The sequence below is a fragment of the Tenebrio molitor genome, chromosome 2, assembly GCF_963966145.1.
Source record: "Tenebrio molitor chromosome 2, icTenMoli1.1, whole genome shotgun sequence".
NCBI lineage: Eukaryota > Metazoa > Arthropoda > Insecta > Coleoptera > Tenebrionidae > Tenebrio > Tenebrio molitor.
The window spans coordinates 23,247,668-23,266,700 of record NC_091047.1 but is presented as its reverse complement, the minus strand read 5'-3'; the positions used below and the strand labels follow the sequence as shown (position 1 = coordinate 23,266,700).

General features: G+C 34.8%; 3 protein-coding genes across 4 annotated transcripts; 2 read left to right on the top strand and 1 right to left on the bottom strand.

Annotated features, from left to right (window-relative positions):
• Nucleotides 1-44: 44 nt before the first annotated feature.
• Nucleotides 45-11,653, bottom strand: LOC138124109 (zinc transporter foi-like). The gene is made up of 4 exons (XM_069039058.1): nt 11,376-11,653; nt 978-1,412; nt 413-928; nt 45-126 (listed from the first exon to the last, which is right to left on the bottom strand). Exons 2-4 carry the CDS (start codon nt 1,404-1,406, stop codon nt 112-114), a joined length of 960 nt encoding a protein of 319 aa, XP_068895159.1. The 5' UTR covers nt 1,407-1,412; nt 11,376-11,653; the 3' UTR covers nt 45-111.
• A 158-nt stretch (nt 11,654-11,811) lies between these two features.
• LOC138124105 (CBP80/20-dependent translation initiation factor) lies at nt 11,812-15,785 on the top strand. The gene is made up of 5 exons (XM_069039052.1): nt 11,812-12,269; nt 12,321-12,478; nt 12,529-12,719; nt 12,771-12,998; nt 13,372-15,785. Exons 1-5 carry the CDS (start codon nt 12,019-12,021, stop codon nt 13,771-13,773), a joined length of 1,230 nt encoding a protein of 409 aa, XP_068895153.1. The 5' UTR covers nt 11,812-12,018; the 3' UTR covers nt 13,774-15,785.
• Nucleotides 15,786-15,806: 21 nt separating this feature from the next.
• Nucleotides 15,807-17,080, top strand: LOC138124107 (uncharacterized). Of its 2 annotated transcripts, none has more exons than XM_069039056.1 (3): nt 15,807-15,948; nt 16,000-16,637; nt 16,691-17,080. In XM_069039056.1, exons 1-3 carry the CDS (start codon nt 15,926-15,928, stop codon nt 17,032-17,034), a joined length of 1,005 nt encoding a protein of 334 aa, XP_068895157.1. In that variant the 5' UTR covers nt 15,807-15,925; the 3' UTR covers nt 17,035-17,080. The 2 variants fall into 2 exon arrangements, with proteins under 2 accessions (XP_068895157.1, XP_068895156.1); XM_069039055.1 differs by having other exon boundaries at nt 16,000-16,643.
• Nucleotides 17,081-19,033: the final 1,953 nt, after the last annotated feature.

Genomic DNA, 19,033 nt, shown 5'->3' with positions numbered 1-19,033 from the left:
TGAGATAACAGTTGCAATGTACTTTTGACATCCAAAAATTTACCTGTTTGACCGGTTTCTTCTTTCTGGTATTGAGCAACTCCTCGAGGACATTCGACGTCTCCCCGGCTTCTAAAAAAGTCGTATCTGCAAAACAAAACATCACATGTAGTATACACACTCGACCAAACTTGACTGCACCGGACCGCAGACAAAACATCACCTGTACATACACCTGCCACCACAAAAACAAATCTTACTTGGATCGTCAACGATGTCTTTATAGCAACGCGAATACGCGTTATATTTATCCATACATTGCGTGTCGGCCGTTTTATTGATATCCAACCCGCTACTCAACACTTTGACATGCGAGTGTCCCTAAAACCACAGTAGGACCGAACGATCAAACTTTTAATTGCACAATTATTACCTTGGTCGGCTTGCCTTTCCTCCACCTGTGCACCAGCGGTATGAACCTCTCCATCACGAAGAACAGGATCAAACCGAGCATGGCGACGAAGCCTTTCCACATGTTCTCGTGACTCTCTTCGTGGCCGTGGTCGTGGTGGTGGCCGCTGCTCATGGCGTGGGGCAGCAGATGCAGCAGCGCGTCTCCCGCAAGCGTACCCACCGCCAGCGCCACCAAAAACTGAAGCAGAGGTTTGTAGAACTTCTTCTGCATCACGGGGATTATCAGCAGCGACAGGACGCCGCAGGTGCTGATCACCACGACGGCGATCATCGAGTACACCCACGTGGTGGCGCTCAACCTGGAGTCGTCGTCTTCTGTGTCTGCGTGCTTATGGCGGGCGCAACTTCCTGAAACGACGCTGTAGAGTAGAGCGGGACAAAGATTGTCCACGGCTGTGTAATTTAAAGCGTCACTGGAGTTTGATGATGATGATGATGAGTTTGATAGTGCCATTAATGCGTTATTAATAAGACACTGGAATTGACTCTGATTAATACACGAAGAGCATCTCGTCGGGTCTTACCGTGTCGTTCGTGTGGCCACCGTCGGACTCATCCGCGTGGTTCGCTTGTCCCGACTGGATCTCGAAGAGGTGATCCAGTAAGTTCTGGAAACCGTCCATCGTGAGCGTCTTTCCGTCACCATACTTCACAAACAGTTTCTTGAGGTACAAATCTTTATTGTTCACGTTGTCAATACTGTTATCACTGTGTCGTTTATTGATGGCGTGCACCTTACTGTCATCATCACTAATACTTAACACACTGTTGTCCCACGGCCCTTTCTCTTTGAATTTTTCTCGGGTTGCACCCTTCACCAGAGCCGCATTGGCCGAGTGGTGCAAGTTGTGCACCTGGGGGTCCTCGTGGGCCACGGCTGCGTGGGAACCGCAAGGAGAATGCGTTGCACAGATCAGGCAAAATACGCACACGCTTATAACATGAGCTGCCATGTTGATCTGAAAAAACAAATGAATAATTTATGATTATTGTCGATTTATTATAATTAGGAGACAGTCGTTGCGACACGCTTTTAAAATTCCGACGAAGGTGATCGACGGTGCATCAGTTTCTCTTTTGGTAACGAGACGGAGTGGAAAGAGAAGGTGATTTGCATTGATACACGTTTCGAATATGTTTCACGCGGCCGCTATAATTATGTCATGAAAATATCAAACGGTTGAATTGGCAGAGGTTATTGCAACACTTGGTTGATTTCACCGGCGCACTCATAGTTTTTGTTCGACGAAAATTTTTACAAATAACACCAACGGGATTTATGATGGTGCGCAAAAGGAGAAGCGATCCAACTACTTTGCAAATACGTTTTTATTTCGTTTTATCATTATTGCGCGGCGTAAGATTTTAAAATTTATGACATTCAAGCCAAAATTATCTACAAATTCTAATTAACATAATTCAAAAAGATTACGGAGAGATCAGTGAGTGTTATGTAGAAGTGGGTCTGAAAGTCGCGCAACATATCCAATAAAAACAAAATAAAAGTTCACAACTTGTTTACGGTCTGTTGAAATTTATTTCTTTCTACGAGTAAGGTTGACAGCAGTGACTACCACTATACAGTGTGGTGATAAAGTAAGGAATAAAATTTATAATTGCGTTATTTATTGTTTTCCAGCAAAACGCTCGCATAGGTCGATTTTATTTATAAAAATGCCTTCTTGTGACATGCACTTTGATTAAATGGTGTCATTGGTTTTTGCGCAATGACGTCATCACCAATTTTTTTAAATGACAATTCCGACTTTTTTCTTCAATTTCTGATAGACCTAAATTCTAAACTATGAATGAAAAAAATTAATACCTTACATAACGATTTATTTTTGGGAAAATGAGAAAATTTTACTTCAAAAATTTAATTTAATTTTTAACGTAAAATTTTTCTTGTATGGGTTTATTTAAAATAGAAGGTTTATTTTAATAAACAAAACAATTTACAAGATTTACGGCAGAGAATTCGCGCTGAAATGGAACAAAAAGCCATTATTGAGCGCAGTGTACAAAGTGTCCGTAAATCCCTAATGGTTGGTGAGGGGCAAATTCAACAATTAAAATTTTTACATTAAAAATTAAATTTTTGAAGTAAAATTCGTCATTTTCTCGAAAAAATTGTTATGTAAGGTAGTAGGAGGGTCTATCAAAAAGAGAAGAAAAAAGGGGGGTATGTCATTTAAAAAAATTGGTGATGACGGCATTGCGCAAAAACCTCACTTAAACAAATTGCACCTCACAGGATGGCCTTTTTCGAAATAAAATTGACCTGTCCGAGCGTTTTGCTTGAAAACATTAAATGACGCAATTATAAATGTTCCTTATTTTATCACCACACTGTATAAGTCTGTTCAGGAAAATTTGATTTTTAGATCCAGAATTATAAATTTAAAATATCAATATATTTTGAGATGTTTTAGCTTCTTGTAAATATGTACCAGGTCTAGCTATTGAAATTTCAAAGCATTTCGGCCTGTTTTTTAAGTTACTATACTGTTCCTTACAAGTGTACCTACCTGTTCAGGACAAATCGCAATATTAAATGTATGCTGTACTGAACTACATAGCGATAAAGTCCACAGCCAACTAAAATTCTGCCCTCTATTAGGGGTAGCAACATCGCTGGGTTTTTTCATCCCGTCAAGTACCTGTGATCATTCTGTGACCAAGGAACCACCCAGGACAAGTGCTCCAACTGGGGTTTTCCCAGGTACCTGCACCCTGTCTATAAATACTTTGTATGGGGTGTTCATTTAAATTTATATTTATCCTCAAAGTTGTCGTTGAAAAGTCGATTGTGAACGCACCACTCGTCAATCTGCATCAATTTAAGAACTTAAGTGCAATTAGCAATTCGTCGAACTCCTAGTGCGGAAAAGCAGTACATACACCAAAATTGTATACCTGCGGTTATAAGCAATGGTTGGTGCGGAAAAGACGCCTGTCCGTTTCTGCTACCTGGTGGACACTTAATCTTTCACAGAATTTTTTCGTACTGCAACCACTCTTTACCAGTGAAAAAGATGATAAATGTGCTGATATAGCACTTACGCCTGAATTATCTGTGAAGGTTGGGCGACATCAAAGGAACTACACAATATTGATAGTGAATGAGTAATATCCGTGATGGTAGGCAAATCCGGCCTGGATGCCGTCAAATTAAAAATTGTCATGTATCATGTTTCGAATGAAAAGTGCGGTGTACATTTCTAACCACTCATCTATTTTAAAAACAAAAAAACAAGTCTTTATTTGATATTAATCGGCATTGTTTGTATCCTACAACATATCGTATTGTGTCAACATGCGAACAATCAATAGAAAAAGATTCCGGCAAAATATTTGTAGATCTTTTTTTATGATTCTCTGGAAAGTAATTTCGTCCTGATCTTGATACTTTTTAAAACATAATTATGAAATCATGTTCAGCACTTGTTTGGACCTTACTGGTAATATACAGGTGTCCCGAAAATGGCGCACTCACTACTTACTATAGTTCTCCCAGAGCTGCAGCGGTTTTATGGTAGGGCAATAGTAATTATTACGCCTGTTGAAATGCCGATAAGCGACATAAACAGACCCCTGTCAATCATCATTTTTGTTCTATACCTGTCAGTTTACAGGGTAGTACTTGGACGAATTTACGATTAGGGGTTGTACTTGCGGTTTAAACCTATTGTGGGTGTTGTTAACGTTTATACAATGGTACCCTGCCATAAAACCGCTGCAGCTCTGTTAGAACTATACCTGATCGAGGATGTTTAAATCTACATGAAAAAAATATGGAAAACAATTTTCAGACAAAAAAAATAATTATTTTATTATTATTATTAACGATAACACAATGTAAACAAAGATATCGAGTGTTCAAATGAAATCCTGGGCTGAGTAGGCGTTGGAAAAAGTAAACCGTTTAGAACAGTGTAAAGTTTGAATTTCCCACCGTTTGACATGAATGACATTTGTTTATTGTTAATTGGGACAGAATTGAACATGTTTGTTTTGAACAAAGGGTGCCCTTAGATATTTGCTTCGAGAATAAGTATCTATTTTTCTATTCTATTTTTAATCTAAAGCATTGCAAAGAAAGAAAAAAAGAAAGATTTCTTTGGCTCTAAATTTTAGGTTAGCTGTCCAACATGCTCCAATTAATCCACGCTGTAAAAAAGCACAACAATTGACGGTTTCCAACGCCTTCCCAGCCCAGGATTTCATTTGAACGCGCGATATATTCGTACATCATTACCTTGATATGTTACGGTAGTGGAATTAAAATAATTTTTTCGATTTCCAAAGCTTCTAAATTCTCTATTATGCAGGATTAGATATTGGTAATGAGTGATCTTGTACTTTGTGATAATATGTACGATTAGAGGTATAGTGCTTGTAACTTCCTAAGGAATTCTGACTTAAGCCCTAAATAAACCGAACAAAGTCCCGACTTATTGTCATATTGTGCCTGTCAATCACTAGACGGTCTCCGACAAATATTTTGAGTACTATAGGGCATTCATTTTAAACGTTGGGTAAAGTTGTAAACTCAAAACACCATAAATTACGAAAGCGGCAAATTTTCATTGTATCGGTACCGTAAAGTAGGAATCCCTCTGTTCATATAAAACTGGTACCACGTCGTACTTTCACCATCTTATTGACGAGCAAAAGAAAGAGACGTTAAAATATCCACAAGTAAAAAAAATTAAAACACATTTTGTGATCAGTGACCAAAAAAATGTAAAGAGATTGTTGATTTTAAATAATGTATTTGACAAATAAGATTACTTAATAAAGAAATAAGAGTAATTAGTAAAGTATCCATTACATGTATCTTTTAAAGTAAGTAAAAAATAAATAATAAAATACGTAAACAAATAAAAAATTAATCGTCATCTGAATCAAATTCACTAGATGATTCACCAGTATTGGCAACAAATGTTAATGGTTTCACTTGGTCTTCTAAAAGTTGATCTCGATCCCACCATTCTTTAATTTTGGACCCGAATATATTGAACACAGTTTTAGATTCACTGAGTTTCGGACAAGTGTCAAAGCAGGCAAGTTTTATTACAAAACCCAACATTTAAAATGAATGCACTATACCCCAGGTAATTTTTTTCTCCGAGACCGCCTAGTGATTGACAGGTACAATATCACAATAAATTTCTTTAAGTATGGTCTTTGTTCGGTTTATTTACGACTTAAGCCAAAATTCCTTACGAAGATAAAAATACTTTAGCTGTCATGACAATTTAATACATTTATTTCGAAATAATTGACCTGTTAAGTGCCACTTTCATAGACCGCCAAATCAGCAAATAAGTCCAATAGAATTTTTTTAACATTTTTCTCACGTTTATGGTAATCTCTTCTACACCGTAGTGCATCGGAAGTGCGCCGTTTTCGGGACAACCTGTATAAATAAGATATTGTTGACAGGTTTGATAAGTGAGCATTTTCAAATCGTAATTTCATTGATACATACATATTTTTTTAAATTTGGATTCTTGGGAAATGGTCGATTTGCTAAAAACTAGACTGTCTTGGTTGATTAAAAATATTCACAAAACAGTTTTTGGAAAAAATGAAAACCTTCAATCACCATGATGACTTAGATGGATTAAAAAGGTGCGACAATTAATTTTTTAGCGGACTTACGAAATGACTTGATGCCTTTCTCAGCGAATTCTTAATAGTTCTTCCGGATAAAAACGCAGTCGACGTGATTTATTCGAATGTATCAACAAATAATTCAACAAACGTCGACTCATCGTCGAAACAATAATTCCAGAATGTTTGACAACTGTGATAATTCAAATCTTGGTAGAAATTTTACAGTTATATTTAAATTTCTCTTCGATTAAAAGACTTCCAAAATAAACAAAGAATTTAAAATTATCGGCGCAAGAAACTGATTTTTTGACATTATTTATACCTTACCTCGATACACCTTCACTCGTTCAATAAGATTACATAGCTCGTGTAAATCCCATTGCTCGTTATTTTGAAAAGTCAAAAAGTTTGTGGAGACCACAAGCTTATTTGACGAGGAACAGTGTGACAAACAACATTCAAGATACTTCGCAGAACAAAGATGTGATAAAATATTATACAATAGTATATTATTATACGAGTTTTATAAGACGCTTGATTGTGACACGAGTTGGGGCACGACGAACGCAGTGAGGAGAACAGAACGAGTGTCACAGTGTCTTATAAAACGAGTGTAATATACTATTTTTTCTACTTTGGTGGCATTAATTTGATAAAAACACAAAAATCTAATTATGAAATAATCTAAGGACTTTTGTGTGGCATGAGTTATGGTGGCATTTCTGTCAAATTTGAAATGTTTTAATTATTAACAGGAGCTCGCAAGAGATGCCATATGGAGATGCCGGACACCGGCCAGCGTGCTATTGCAGCAATACCAACGTAATACGTACCTATAAAAAAAAACAAAAACAGTTTCACAAAACGTTCCTTTGTGACACTATAGTCTTTGCCAAAATCAAATAACCACCAACATTGCATTCTGCCCAAAAAATCAACCGGCAACCTTGTGTACTTAGATTTGATTGGTCTGGCATCCTAGTAATATCAAAATTGCCATTATACACTTAGTGTAATTTTGTTTTCACCAACTTAATTCAACAGGTGGTGGTTACTTATTTGGTTTCGGCACGGCCTATACTTTTATTTTCACAAAGACATATCAAAGTAGAAAAAAAATATAACTTACTAAATATGCCTAATTAGCTATTATAATTATTTTATTTTTTCATTTATGAATTTAATTCCAGATAACTACATTTATGGAACAAATTATTACGTCGTCTCTCGTATATTCTAAAAAATTCTAAAATTGAAAAATATTTCAAAAAATTCATTTTTTGCTCGACACTGTCAGACTGAGAATTTTCTCCTGTGTGAACAGATTTTGATAAATGCCACAACTTGTCAAAACGAAACGTCAAGCTAATTTTAAAGATTTTAAGCGATTTGGAGCCTTTAAGTCGTATTCAACTCGTTCGTGTATAAATTGGGCCATAAAAAGCCCAATTTACACACGAACTCATTAAATAAACTACTATTTCACTAGACTTAATAGCAGATTTTTTTTGCATTGCAATTAAATTAGATTTCTATCATAAATAATGAAATAAATTTCCACTTATAATTTTATATTAACCTAAACATTGTAAGTGAAACTTCGATCATTATCAGGAAAAGTCTCGAATTTGCGAATGCGAAACTGTGAAAAGTTTACTGGTGCTATTAATATTGGCGCCGTGAAACTGACACTCAAATGGCGCCAATAATCATTGCATGTGGAACTGCTTATTCTTTTTACCACATTTTCAACTATTTTCACCATTATAATATGTAGTCCAATGTTAACTCTTTTTAGACTGTGTAACTGTTTTTGTGGTGGGGAATTAGACATCTTTAATTTGAACTTTGGCAGCAAGACTATGAAGACAAATTTGGTTACCTTTTGTAAACATATTTAAGTTGATTATTTATAGTTTAATTATTTATCTGTAACTCAATTATATTGTACATATTTATATTAGTTATGTATTTTATTTGTTCTGTAGGCTTATTCCGTTGAAAAAAAATTAAAAAAAGGTAGACACGGCATCGAAGCTGGATTTATTTATCATTAAGTACGGATATTTCTATCAAGTAATGATAATGTTTACACGACCTCCACTTCGTGTTATCTTATCCCACCTCCACCCGGCGGCACGGCAATTTTGCCGGAGTACATACACTATTACGGATAATACTATCAAGTAATAGTGCAGTGCTTATCAACATAATTACCGGCGTCTCGCCTCCACATTTTGACTTTTTTGTGTTTTATGTTCTGTGTCAATGTTAAGGAATTTCCTCACGATGTGACATGAGTATAATAATATACCAAAATTTTTAAATTTTTAAAAAGAGATTGCGGTACTATTCCTGTTGCTGAAATTATAAATGGTAAAATCGAAATTTTTTCTAAACACTAAAGATTTCTCATAGCAACGGAGAGTTCTAAATATTTATTAATTTTTGTATTATATGTTTGTGTTATATTGTGTGAATTTGGAACAGCTATATCTAAAAGATATGCTTGCTTTTGTTGTTTATTTAAAATAATAATGTCTGGTCTGTTATGCTGAATATGAATGTCGGTTAAAACTGTACGATCAAAATATAATTTGTAATTGTCATTTTCCAAACAACTTTCGGGTTTATAAATATAATGAGGTTGTGTATCCTTTAATAAGTTGAATTTAACAGCTAAATTCATGTGTATAATTTTTGCGAATATATCATGACGTTTTTTATATTCGCTTTGAGCCAAAACGGTGCAAGAAGAAATGATGTGTTCAATGGTTTCCCCTTCAGTTCCGCAAATCCTACATTTATCAATGATCGATTGTAATCCGCATATGTGTTTTTTATAATTTCTTGTATTTATAACACGATCTTGTATTGCAAATATAAAACCCTCAGTCTCAGGATGAATATTTGATTTTTTAAGCCATGCATGAGAAGCTTGAATATTAATTTCTGGTTGTTCTAGTTCTTTAAAATATCTCCCATGTAAAGACTTTTGTTTTATATTTGCTATAGTGTCAGGTATATTTGGCTCAACAATATCTGAAATTATTTTATCGCTTAAATTTAAAGGTGTGTAACCTTTATCCGCTGAAACCAAAGCATTAAAAAAAGTGTTATCACGAGCTCTATTGAGAAAATAATTTTTTAGTGAAGCAATTTGATTATGTTGTAGAACTTCTAGATTTGAAAAACCCCTACCACCATTTTCCCGTGGTAAATTAAATCTTTCAATAGCAGATTTGGGGTGATGTTTACAAAATTTTGTAAAGAGAACTCTAGTTTGAATATTTATATTCTGTAAATTAGTTTTGGACCATTTTATAACACCAAAAGAATATGTCAACAATGGAACAGCATATGTATTAACTGCTTTAATTAAATTATTACCGTTTAATTTTGATTTTAAAATAGATTTAATTCTTAAATAAAATTGTTTTTCTAAATTTTCTTTTATAATTGAATGTTGAATATGATTTGATTGATTAATACCTAAATATTTATAAAATTCTCCTTTATTTAAATTTTTAATGATTTCTCCTTCTTGAGTTATATATGTATTCTAAATTTTCGTAATGACCGCGACATATTGATTGCGTTTTACACTTATCAATACCAAAACTCATGCCAATATCATTTGAGAAATTTTCAGTTATTGTTAGTAAAGATAAAATGTGATTCTTTTTAGATGCATAAAGTTTTATGTCATCCATATAAAGAAGGTGATTTAATTTGGATAGTGTGGTATTATTAAGTCTAATATTGAAACCATATCCAGTGCTATTTAATAGATTTGTCAAAGGATTAATGGCTAGACAAAACCATAAAGGACTTAAAGAATCTCCTTGATAAATTCCCCGTTTAATTTGAATAGGCTCGGATTTTAATTTAGTATTGTTTATTGATAAATTTAAAGTAGTTCTCCAAAATGTCATAACATGGGATAAAAAGTTAATCAAATCCAAATTAATTTTATAAATTTTAAGAATTTTAATTAACCATGAATGTGGTACTGAATCATAGGCTTATTATTATTATTATTATTTTATTAGCAATATGTTTCGTTTCATTTTGTTGACAAAAAAAAGATAGCCATGATAAATATGAAATTATGTTAGTTTATGTTCATGTCATTGCCATGTAGATTATTAAATTGTTACTGCTCAATTCACAAAGTATATAAAGAAATTCCTTAATTTCGCCCTATTACTTTCATTTTCATATTCATTTCGTTAAAGTATGGGCATAAAAATAAGCAAAAACATTACAAAGACTACGACACACAAGCTATTTATTTTCATCATAAACCGAACTTCCGGTTTTTAATACTGGAACCTTTTAACAAACTAAACTAAAAATCACAGTATTTACTACTTACATGTCCGACTCGTTTGAGAGTCTTAACAGGGAATCATAAAACGAACTAATTAAACTAAAACGACAAGCGAATATTTAATGACCAGTAATAGAGAATTAAATTCATGGCCATCACATGAATAATAATCTGAGATTTATTGCAACAAAGTCGGCAAAAACCATATCTATTATATGAAATTTCATTACAATAACTTGTTGTATAAAATTGTTTACGTTTACAAAGAAAAAATTTCTACAAGCCATGGATAATTCGAGTGAGTCACTTTCTTCACCACCTACTCACACGACCCGTTTCTATTGAACCCATTTAAATATGGAAAACATAACTGTTCTCTTGGTTCATTTAATTGGAACACAACTGAGCTAACACGATGCCTGATAAAATGTGACAGTGTAACGAAGTAAACTGTCGACAAATTGCTAATGTTTACAGTAACGCTAAATATAAACTCGAACGAGATCATTAGGTCGGTATAAAAAACCAAAAGAAGAAAATCGATGTGCTTAAGTACTGTCATACCTGTCAAAACCGGTTAAGTCAGGTCTAGACATGACTTAACAGGTCTAGAGACTAGCGTCACGTGACTAGACACCATTGGTTCAGACACGTAGAGTTGAAATAATTCCAAGAATGAAGTCGACGGGTTTAAATTAAATCAAAAGGTGTTCACAACTCCGTGTTGAATGCAATGCGTGCTGTAAGTCGGTGGAGTTGACGTCTTGAGGCGGTTTTAAATAGGCCTTCACGTGGCGATATGCGAAGCGGCGATGTGGACACATCTTCATCACCATAAAAGAGCAAGGAGGTATTAAATGTCTCACGATCAATCAAAAACGAAAATAAATAATATGACAACCGTGAATCCGACCCGATGTCGAGCAACCGAAGTGGTCTGCTGCCACAGAAAATGATTAATACGTACCAAAAGGCGTAATTAAGGGGGCAAAAACTGTGCACCAGACGCCAATAACCTCACCGTTTCGTGCTAATATTACCACAGAACCTCACTTTACAGATGTAATACGCACGAACGAGTTAAAAAATTGTCCGTTTCGCGTTTGTCCATCATCACAATTCACAGTTTGAGCGAAAAACAATTAGATCAGGTTCACTAACTGGGACTTGATTTGTGTTAATTATAAAGGCAGACTCCCAGACGGCCACTGCGAATCAGACACACTCACAGCACAGCAACACAGCATGGTCATGGAGCCCAACCTTAACATATAAAGCAGTGAAGAGTCGAGCCGGCTGTCAGTTGCGCATGCGCTCGGTTTTCTCCATTCCCAAAATTTTCCAAAAATGATGCAAAAATGTATTTTTATTTTATATCACTGATGGCTTTTTGCAGCGGCGCCGTCCTACGACAATTATAAAATTATTTAGCATCGCCCCTAAATGCCTCACGTTGGCAATTAGTCCGGTGGCATCTGCAACTGCGCTTTGCAACCGGTTGCATTGCAGGTTGCTGCATCGCAACAAATCTGTGGGGTTAGAAACAATACGGAGGTTTATTTTTAAAAGCGGAACGTTTGTGTTGTTCCGTCACGGGTTTGTTGCAGGAGATGTCGGGGGCAGGTCGAGGCAGGGGATGGCTGAATTTGCCAAAAAGTGCGGAGCCCCCTAGACCGACGGGCTTGCACAAACCGACGGTAAACAACACTTCTCCAGTGCCGCAAATCAATAGTCCTTACAAGGAACTAATTGATCGCATGAAGGAAATCAACCTGAACGACGACGGGATCATGTTCAACAAGAAGATGAAGTATGTGCAAGAGTACTGGTTGCAGGAGTGCGGTAACGAGGAGGAGGTTAAGTCAGTGTCTCAACAGAGTGCAGCGAACGTGATCTAAACAACATATTGTAGGGTCAGCTTTGAGCACCTCTACAACGGATGCTTGCACGATGCCGATCTGGCGTCCAAGCTTGTGGCGCTTGTAGCTGCCCGCTCCTTCACCACACAGGAAATACACAACTGCAGCCTTCGCCATCAGTTTTTGACGAATTTGCAGCGCGACTTTGAAAGTAGGTGCACCATTTCTTCCATGAAATACATGCAAATTTGTCTGTTGCAGACAGCAACCAATTACAAACTACTAGCCCACTGATGTTTCGCAACTGTGTTCATATGATAGGAGAATTTTATAGTAAAGCTAAATTAGCAAATGGGGAACCGTTCAACTTTTTAGCAGTCCCATTTTTGTCATGTTTAGAATTATTGCTCAACAGTAAATCCCTACCAGATCTCGTTTTATTTACTAATCAGGTGAGTCACAACATTTGGCAATGATCAAATGTGACATTTGTTGTCTTTTAGTTGTTTTTGAATGGAGTTGCTTTGAGGAGTACTGCCCCAGATGAACTCTCAAAATTGGGAATTAAAATTCGAATGTTGTTGGTGATAGAGCCCCAACTTGTAAAGGATGCAAAATTGTGGCTCCTGTTGGCCTTAGATCTGTTCAGTGTGAGATTTGGGGTACTGCCCACAGAGATTTATAAGTACTATGAAGATCAGCTTGGTAGCATAGCGATGAGTAGTTTCCCGGTGAGTGCAAAGCGCATTTATATATTTTGTTTTAGTCAAGGTTATGGAAAAAAACGTTGAGACAGTTCTTTATCACCACCTTTACTTATCAAAAATAGATATGGTCAAGTTTTCTATATGTTTATTTGGTCACGCGATTTAATTTGACGTTTCTCAGTAGACAAATTAGGTAACTGTGATGTTGACAATGACGTCATGTCCAAGCCAATCAGGTTAATGTTAGGAATTTAACAAATTTTAAATGATTTTAAAAAGAAGATTACATGATTACATTATTGATGCTGTAAATTATTGTTTTTATTTGAACTAATAGACAATATTGTAGCCCGGGGTGCTACTTTTGTTGTTACAGCAACATTCTTTATTTTCACAGAAACCGCACGACGCCTTAAGCATCCAAACGGTGCACTCTAGCAAGATCCTTGACAGCTACCAGAGCAACGTTAACGTCCTTCAGATATCGACCTCTCCTTCTGAAACCACGCAGAACGACATTCAAGGCTCTCAGTTCACGAACGTCCCCGAGTACAACAACGTACAACAAAACAGCGGCTTTGTCAAAGACGTACCCGCGAAAAGCAAAGAGAAAACGGGAAGACCGATCCTCGGTGCAGGTGCGAGATTTATCAAGAAAGGGAACGAAGAGAATGGCACGTGGAGTAACAAGCAAAACAGCGGCTCGGGGCGGCCACATCACAACAAAAAGTCTCCGTCAAGTCACAAGAACAACAAAGGGTGGGAACATGATGACAGGTTTGAAAATGACTACAACTAAAAGATATTTATCGGATCTTGGATTTTTGATAGCGGTAATTTAATAGTAAAAGCAGTATGTATCTTATCACATTTTAGTCGATTTAAAATTTACTCTTTCGTTGGTAGAGTTAATGACGTTTAAGACATCTCTTGAGATTAAATACTCCAATTAAGTGATTACCGAGATCGTAGATATTTTGCAGTTAGGAATTTTTTGGACAAAATGGTTATTTATTTATTATACAGGTGGCGTTTTTTATGATAATTTAGTGATACGAAGGATAATAATGTACTTAGGTGTACATAAACATACTTTATATTTATACAGTACAAGTTTTATATTTTAAGCCGAATATTTAATGTCTATTTCGATTTTATTTTAGTTATTGTTTTGGTAGTTCCGCTGACTTTCAGCAAGTTTTAACAAGTACTCTGGCTAGTAATTTAACTAAGTCAACTTAAGCTTCCATATTTTTCATTGAAAACAAAACATATATTTAGTACGCAACTGTACAACACTTTTGTGTGGCCAAAAAATCTATTTTATTAGATTTAAACTGTAATAATTTATTGAGAATTGAAGGTGTTAAATATTTTTATTTTAAAAATAATAGTTTTAACGTAAAAATTACTAGTCCAGAGTTGTCTGACGATGTATGTATTGAATTGTTTTATAATAATAAATGGCCTGATCAAATCATTAGTAAGTGATGACGTAAAGTCTTGGATACGTAGCAAAGGATAAGACGGAGAAAAAAATTGTTTGACTTATACTTACGCACCTATTATTGTTAATTATATAGGGGGAGTTAAAATAATAATGTTAGTTTAAACACACCTACCACAAAAGTGCAAACTTTAATTTTTGTCTTTGATCAACTTGTATTAACTGCAGAAAGTCAAAAACAGAATATGATACCGATAAACAGAACAGAAAAAGTTTTATGATGATATATTGAAACTGTTTAACCATTTAAATAAGTGTACATACTTTTGGTTGATACCCTTCCAGTGTAATCTTTTAATTATGATTCTTTTTGTGTCAAAAAATGCTTTATTTAAAATGCTAGATTAAAAGGGAAAAATGTGCTGATCACAACTCTTTTTTTCTTCTTTACTACGAAACAACAAAAATAAACATACATATTTCTTTTTTATGCTTTATATTTGGTGTTTCTGATTTTTACTCAGCATTGGTATTTTTTTCTCTTCACCTTATCTGCTGATCAATTTGATAATCGTTTCTAATTGTCAAATTTCAATTTTATCAGTGCCCTTAGACACACATTTTAAAGGGTTTCCCCAACTGCAAGGCATAACTAGGTGTACATTTACAGTAGAATCATAATAAAATGAAAAAATATATCAAAAAAAACTTCTTCCGTGCCGTGTCCATCGGATTTCATTGCATTTATACTGAATGAAATGGGACAAAAATTCAAACCGACGTTTACACTTTTGTAGCTATTAATGTGTTTCATAACTTAATTTTATGTCACCCTATGTATGATGTGGATCGTGATGACTGGTACTGTATAAGTAAACAAACTCATTGATTGTGAGTTTTTATATCTCTACGGACTGCACTTATAATGTTCACGTGTTATCACTTTTTGAAGAATATCGTGTGTTAAATTGTTTTATTATTTTTTTAACGTAGGACTATTGTCTCAGCCTGAAAACTTCCTATTGTTCATTGTGCTCATTCTGTACCTATAAATATATATATGTATAATTCTGTCACAGAGTATGTAAAGATGTCGATGAATTATGAGATATTTTAATTGTGTGATCAGTTAGTACATTTTTTTTTAGTTTTAGCTGTTCTCAAGATATGTATTTTTAGAATATCAAATGTATAGTGCCCCAGCTGGTACTATCAAGGGTAATTTATATAAATTAAACAATTTTTGAGTAGTGGTGTGTACAGAATAGCAAGTTTTTAAAGTGAATTAATCATGTACGTCGAAATCATTGTATTTGTATATTTGAACTTAGATTTTTTATTAAATAGAAATTCGTATGTAGAAACTTTTGCATTTTTTTCACATTTTATTCCAAATCAAGTCGACCGTCACATCTCTTGACGTTTCCAATTTTTGACATTTAGCGTCTTATGTCATCTCTTTGTAGCTTATAATGTATATTTCTTCAGTACGTGACATTTTCAAATGCTTCACCATGTATTAGTCTGGTAAGTACTTCTCCATTTTACAACTACTTTGTGTTAAAATAAATTTCAAAGTATTACCGCGTTCGTGTGTCTTTCTGCGTCGAGCAATGAGGGAGTTGGTGCAATAAACCCACAGGCAACATCGCCGCTTAATAACTTTTTGAAAGAGATCGCCGATTTTGCTAATATAGTCGAGTCAGGGTCGGATCAGAAGTATGAATCTAACGCGATCAAAAGAAAAGACAGTTTTGATGACAGTTCATTAAACGAAGCCACAAACGAGAAGTGTGTAAATTGTGGGAGTAGTGGGCGAGAAAGTCAAGAAGAAAATTCTAAAAGAGGGTTGGGCCAGATGGGGACCTCATTTGTCGACAAAATTTTTGGGCGCTTACAGCGAGAGTCTGAAGATTCAGAAGACAAAGACGACGAAAATGGCGTTGAAGGGAAAATTAAGGATCCAGACTTCATCGAGGAACAAGAAAAAGCTGAAAACGTGACGAAGAATTCGAAGAAAATTCTGGACGAAATCGACAATGTTCCCAAAGAGGAAGAAGAAGACGAGGCTTGTCGAGAGATTGAAAATGAAGGGGGTATTAAAACATCGCAAGCGTTCGTGGAAGAAAGTGAACCGGCAAAAGCGCACGCACTGGTTGAAGATAGTGAGAAAATTCAATCGTTCGTTAACGATAACCAAAATGGGCAAGGGCTTGGTAAAGGTATGTAGAAGACGGAGTAAAAAGTTCGTTTAATGGAGTTATTTCAGGATCAAAAAATGACATCTTAGAAATACATTTCTACAAGTACTTGCCGGACACTGGCGGTATCAAAATTTCGCCCGAAAATGAAAAGCAGGTCCTGATCAATTTACGTCCAAAACCTCGAAAAGTTCAGTTGTATAAACGCCCAGAAGCATACAACCACATTGCTCTCGTTTCAAATAACGAAAAGTTGGTGCAAATTCCTGCCGTTAAGTTTACCGTAGTACCGGGAGAAGGTCAGCATTTGCTGGGAAGACGAAGACGAAATAACGGTTACAAATCTTCCTACGTGTCTAGACATGGAAAGCAATCCTCGCATTTCAAAATCAGAGCAACGGATAAACTTTAGAGTTATACAAAAAGTGTAGATAGATTATATTTATTTAAATCCAAAATCTTTAGTTTACTTTTTTATGTAAGTACATATTATAGTCACAGATCTGAACCATTGGTGAAAATTTAATGTGCAGCAAAAATGTAATTGTCAGCTCTCAGTTGTATGGTAAAATAACTCGGGAAATAACTATTTCTTACATATTTTTTTTTTTGAAGGAAGGCTTGGTATGTACTGCAATTAGTTCATACTGGGTAATTACATGTGGCTAGCTCCTTCTATTTTGAAAGTGGCTTTATTGCTTAAATAAAAAACTAATTTTCAGGAAATAACCGATTTCTTGCTCAAAAATACCGTGCGATCAATTAAAAAAAAATCGGAGTAGGCGAAAATGGTGGTTTGAACCAATCAAAGCATCAGAATAGCACAATCCAAGTAACTCGATTTTTTTTTTAATTGATCGCACGTTATGTTTATTCTGTTAAATCTATGTATAACCAATTTGTAACTTATAAAAATATGTATAAACAAAAACTGGGCAGCCCATCATACGGGCTGAGCGAAACTCGATGTCTCAGCTCTATTAAAAGAAAAAGAAAGACGATAGAAAAAATTTGAAAAGAGTAAGTTCCATTTTAAAACAAATTTGCATATTTTTCCATATTTGGAAACTGAAGTAATGACGTCATCGAATTTTTTTCCAAGAAACATAATCTGTTTCAAAATCAAAAATCCACCAACACTGCATTCTACCTCGAAAATACAACCGACAACGTCGCCAACTTTTGTTTTTAGTGTCTGTAGAGAGTTGTTCTGTGGTGTCTGCAAGTGTCAGAAAAAAATGGGGTTATGAAAGAACATTGTTGACAGTCGTTTCGGGCGTAGTTCATAGTGTTTTTTTATTCTCATTTTATTATTTCACTCAAAACGTATGATATGGTAGCTACCACCTTTTTGTACATAATAATTATTTTATGTTCGATTGTATTATAATTCATGATTTATGATATCGTTTAGTGTCCACAAACTATCTGTTTATGGACTAGTCCATAAAGATAGTAAAACGTCCGCTTGTCAATTTTGGGTATTACTTCAAAATAAACGTCAAAATTTTCCTAATTTTATTTAAATCAGGAATGAATAGAATTAATAGAAAACTTTGCAGTCAAGATTCTTTAGCTTTTCCCGCAATTTCACTTACTTTGCTCATTATTACAACTAGAAATAAAGACGATTTCAGTTCGTATTTCAAACACAAACACTGTTCGTTTTCAAATAAATAGTAATAAATAATTTCGTAACCACAGAAACAAAAACAGAACACTTCGAAATTATCGTAATTTTTAGAATCTATTAATTTTGTATCTAAAAGAAACTTAACTTCACAATCGAACATAAAGCTTTGTATGTAATTCGTACATAATTAGGCTTTGTGAACTTGCCCTATTTATTAGCCTCGCTCGCAAGCTCGCTCTGCCATAAGCTATAGGGCTCGTCCACAAAGACCTATATTATGTACTTATTACATAAATAGCTATTGTGTTACGTAAATAAACTCAACAATTCAATGTCAAATTATGGCGGGAGGTAGGGCCAACCCAAAAAAAATGAAACTTATTCTAGGGATTTATTTGTTTCTGCCAACATAATTCAACAGGTGGTGGATTTATGATTTTGAAACAGATTATACCTATATTTTGGCATATTTAAAAAGAGCTCATTTTTCTGAACAATTTTTGTAAAGAAAAAAATTAATCTTGTTTAAATCATGACGATTGCAAATTTTTGATATTTACAAATATGCTTATAATTTTTTAACGGAAAAAGATCGTCAGGTAATTATCAACTGACATACGGGCCTATTCTGTAACTCGTCTGTTAATTTTAACCATCCGCTAATAAATTAATTTTTAACAATCGGTTATCTACAAATAACCAAAATTCTATTCTGTAAGACAAACTATTAACGGGTAGGTTAAAAAGCATTATTTTAGCGGCTAGGTTATTTTGAAGA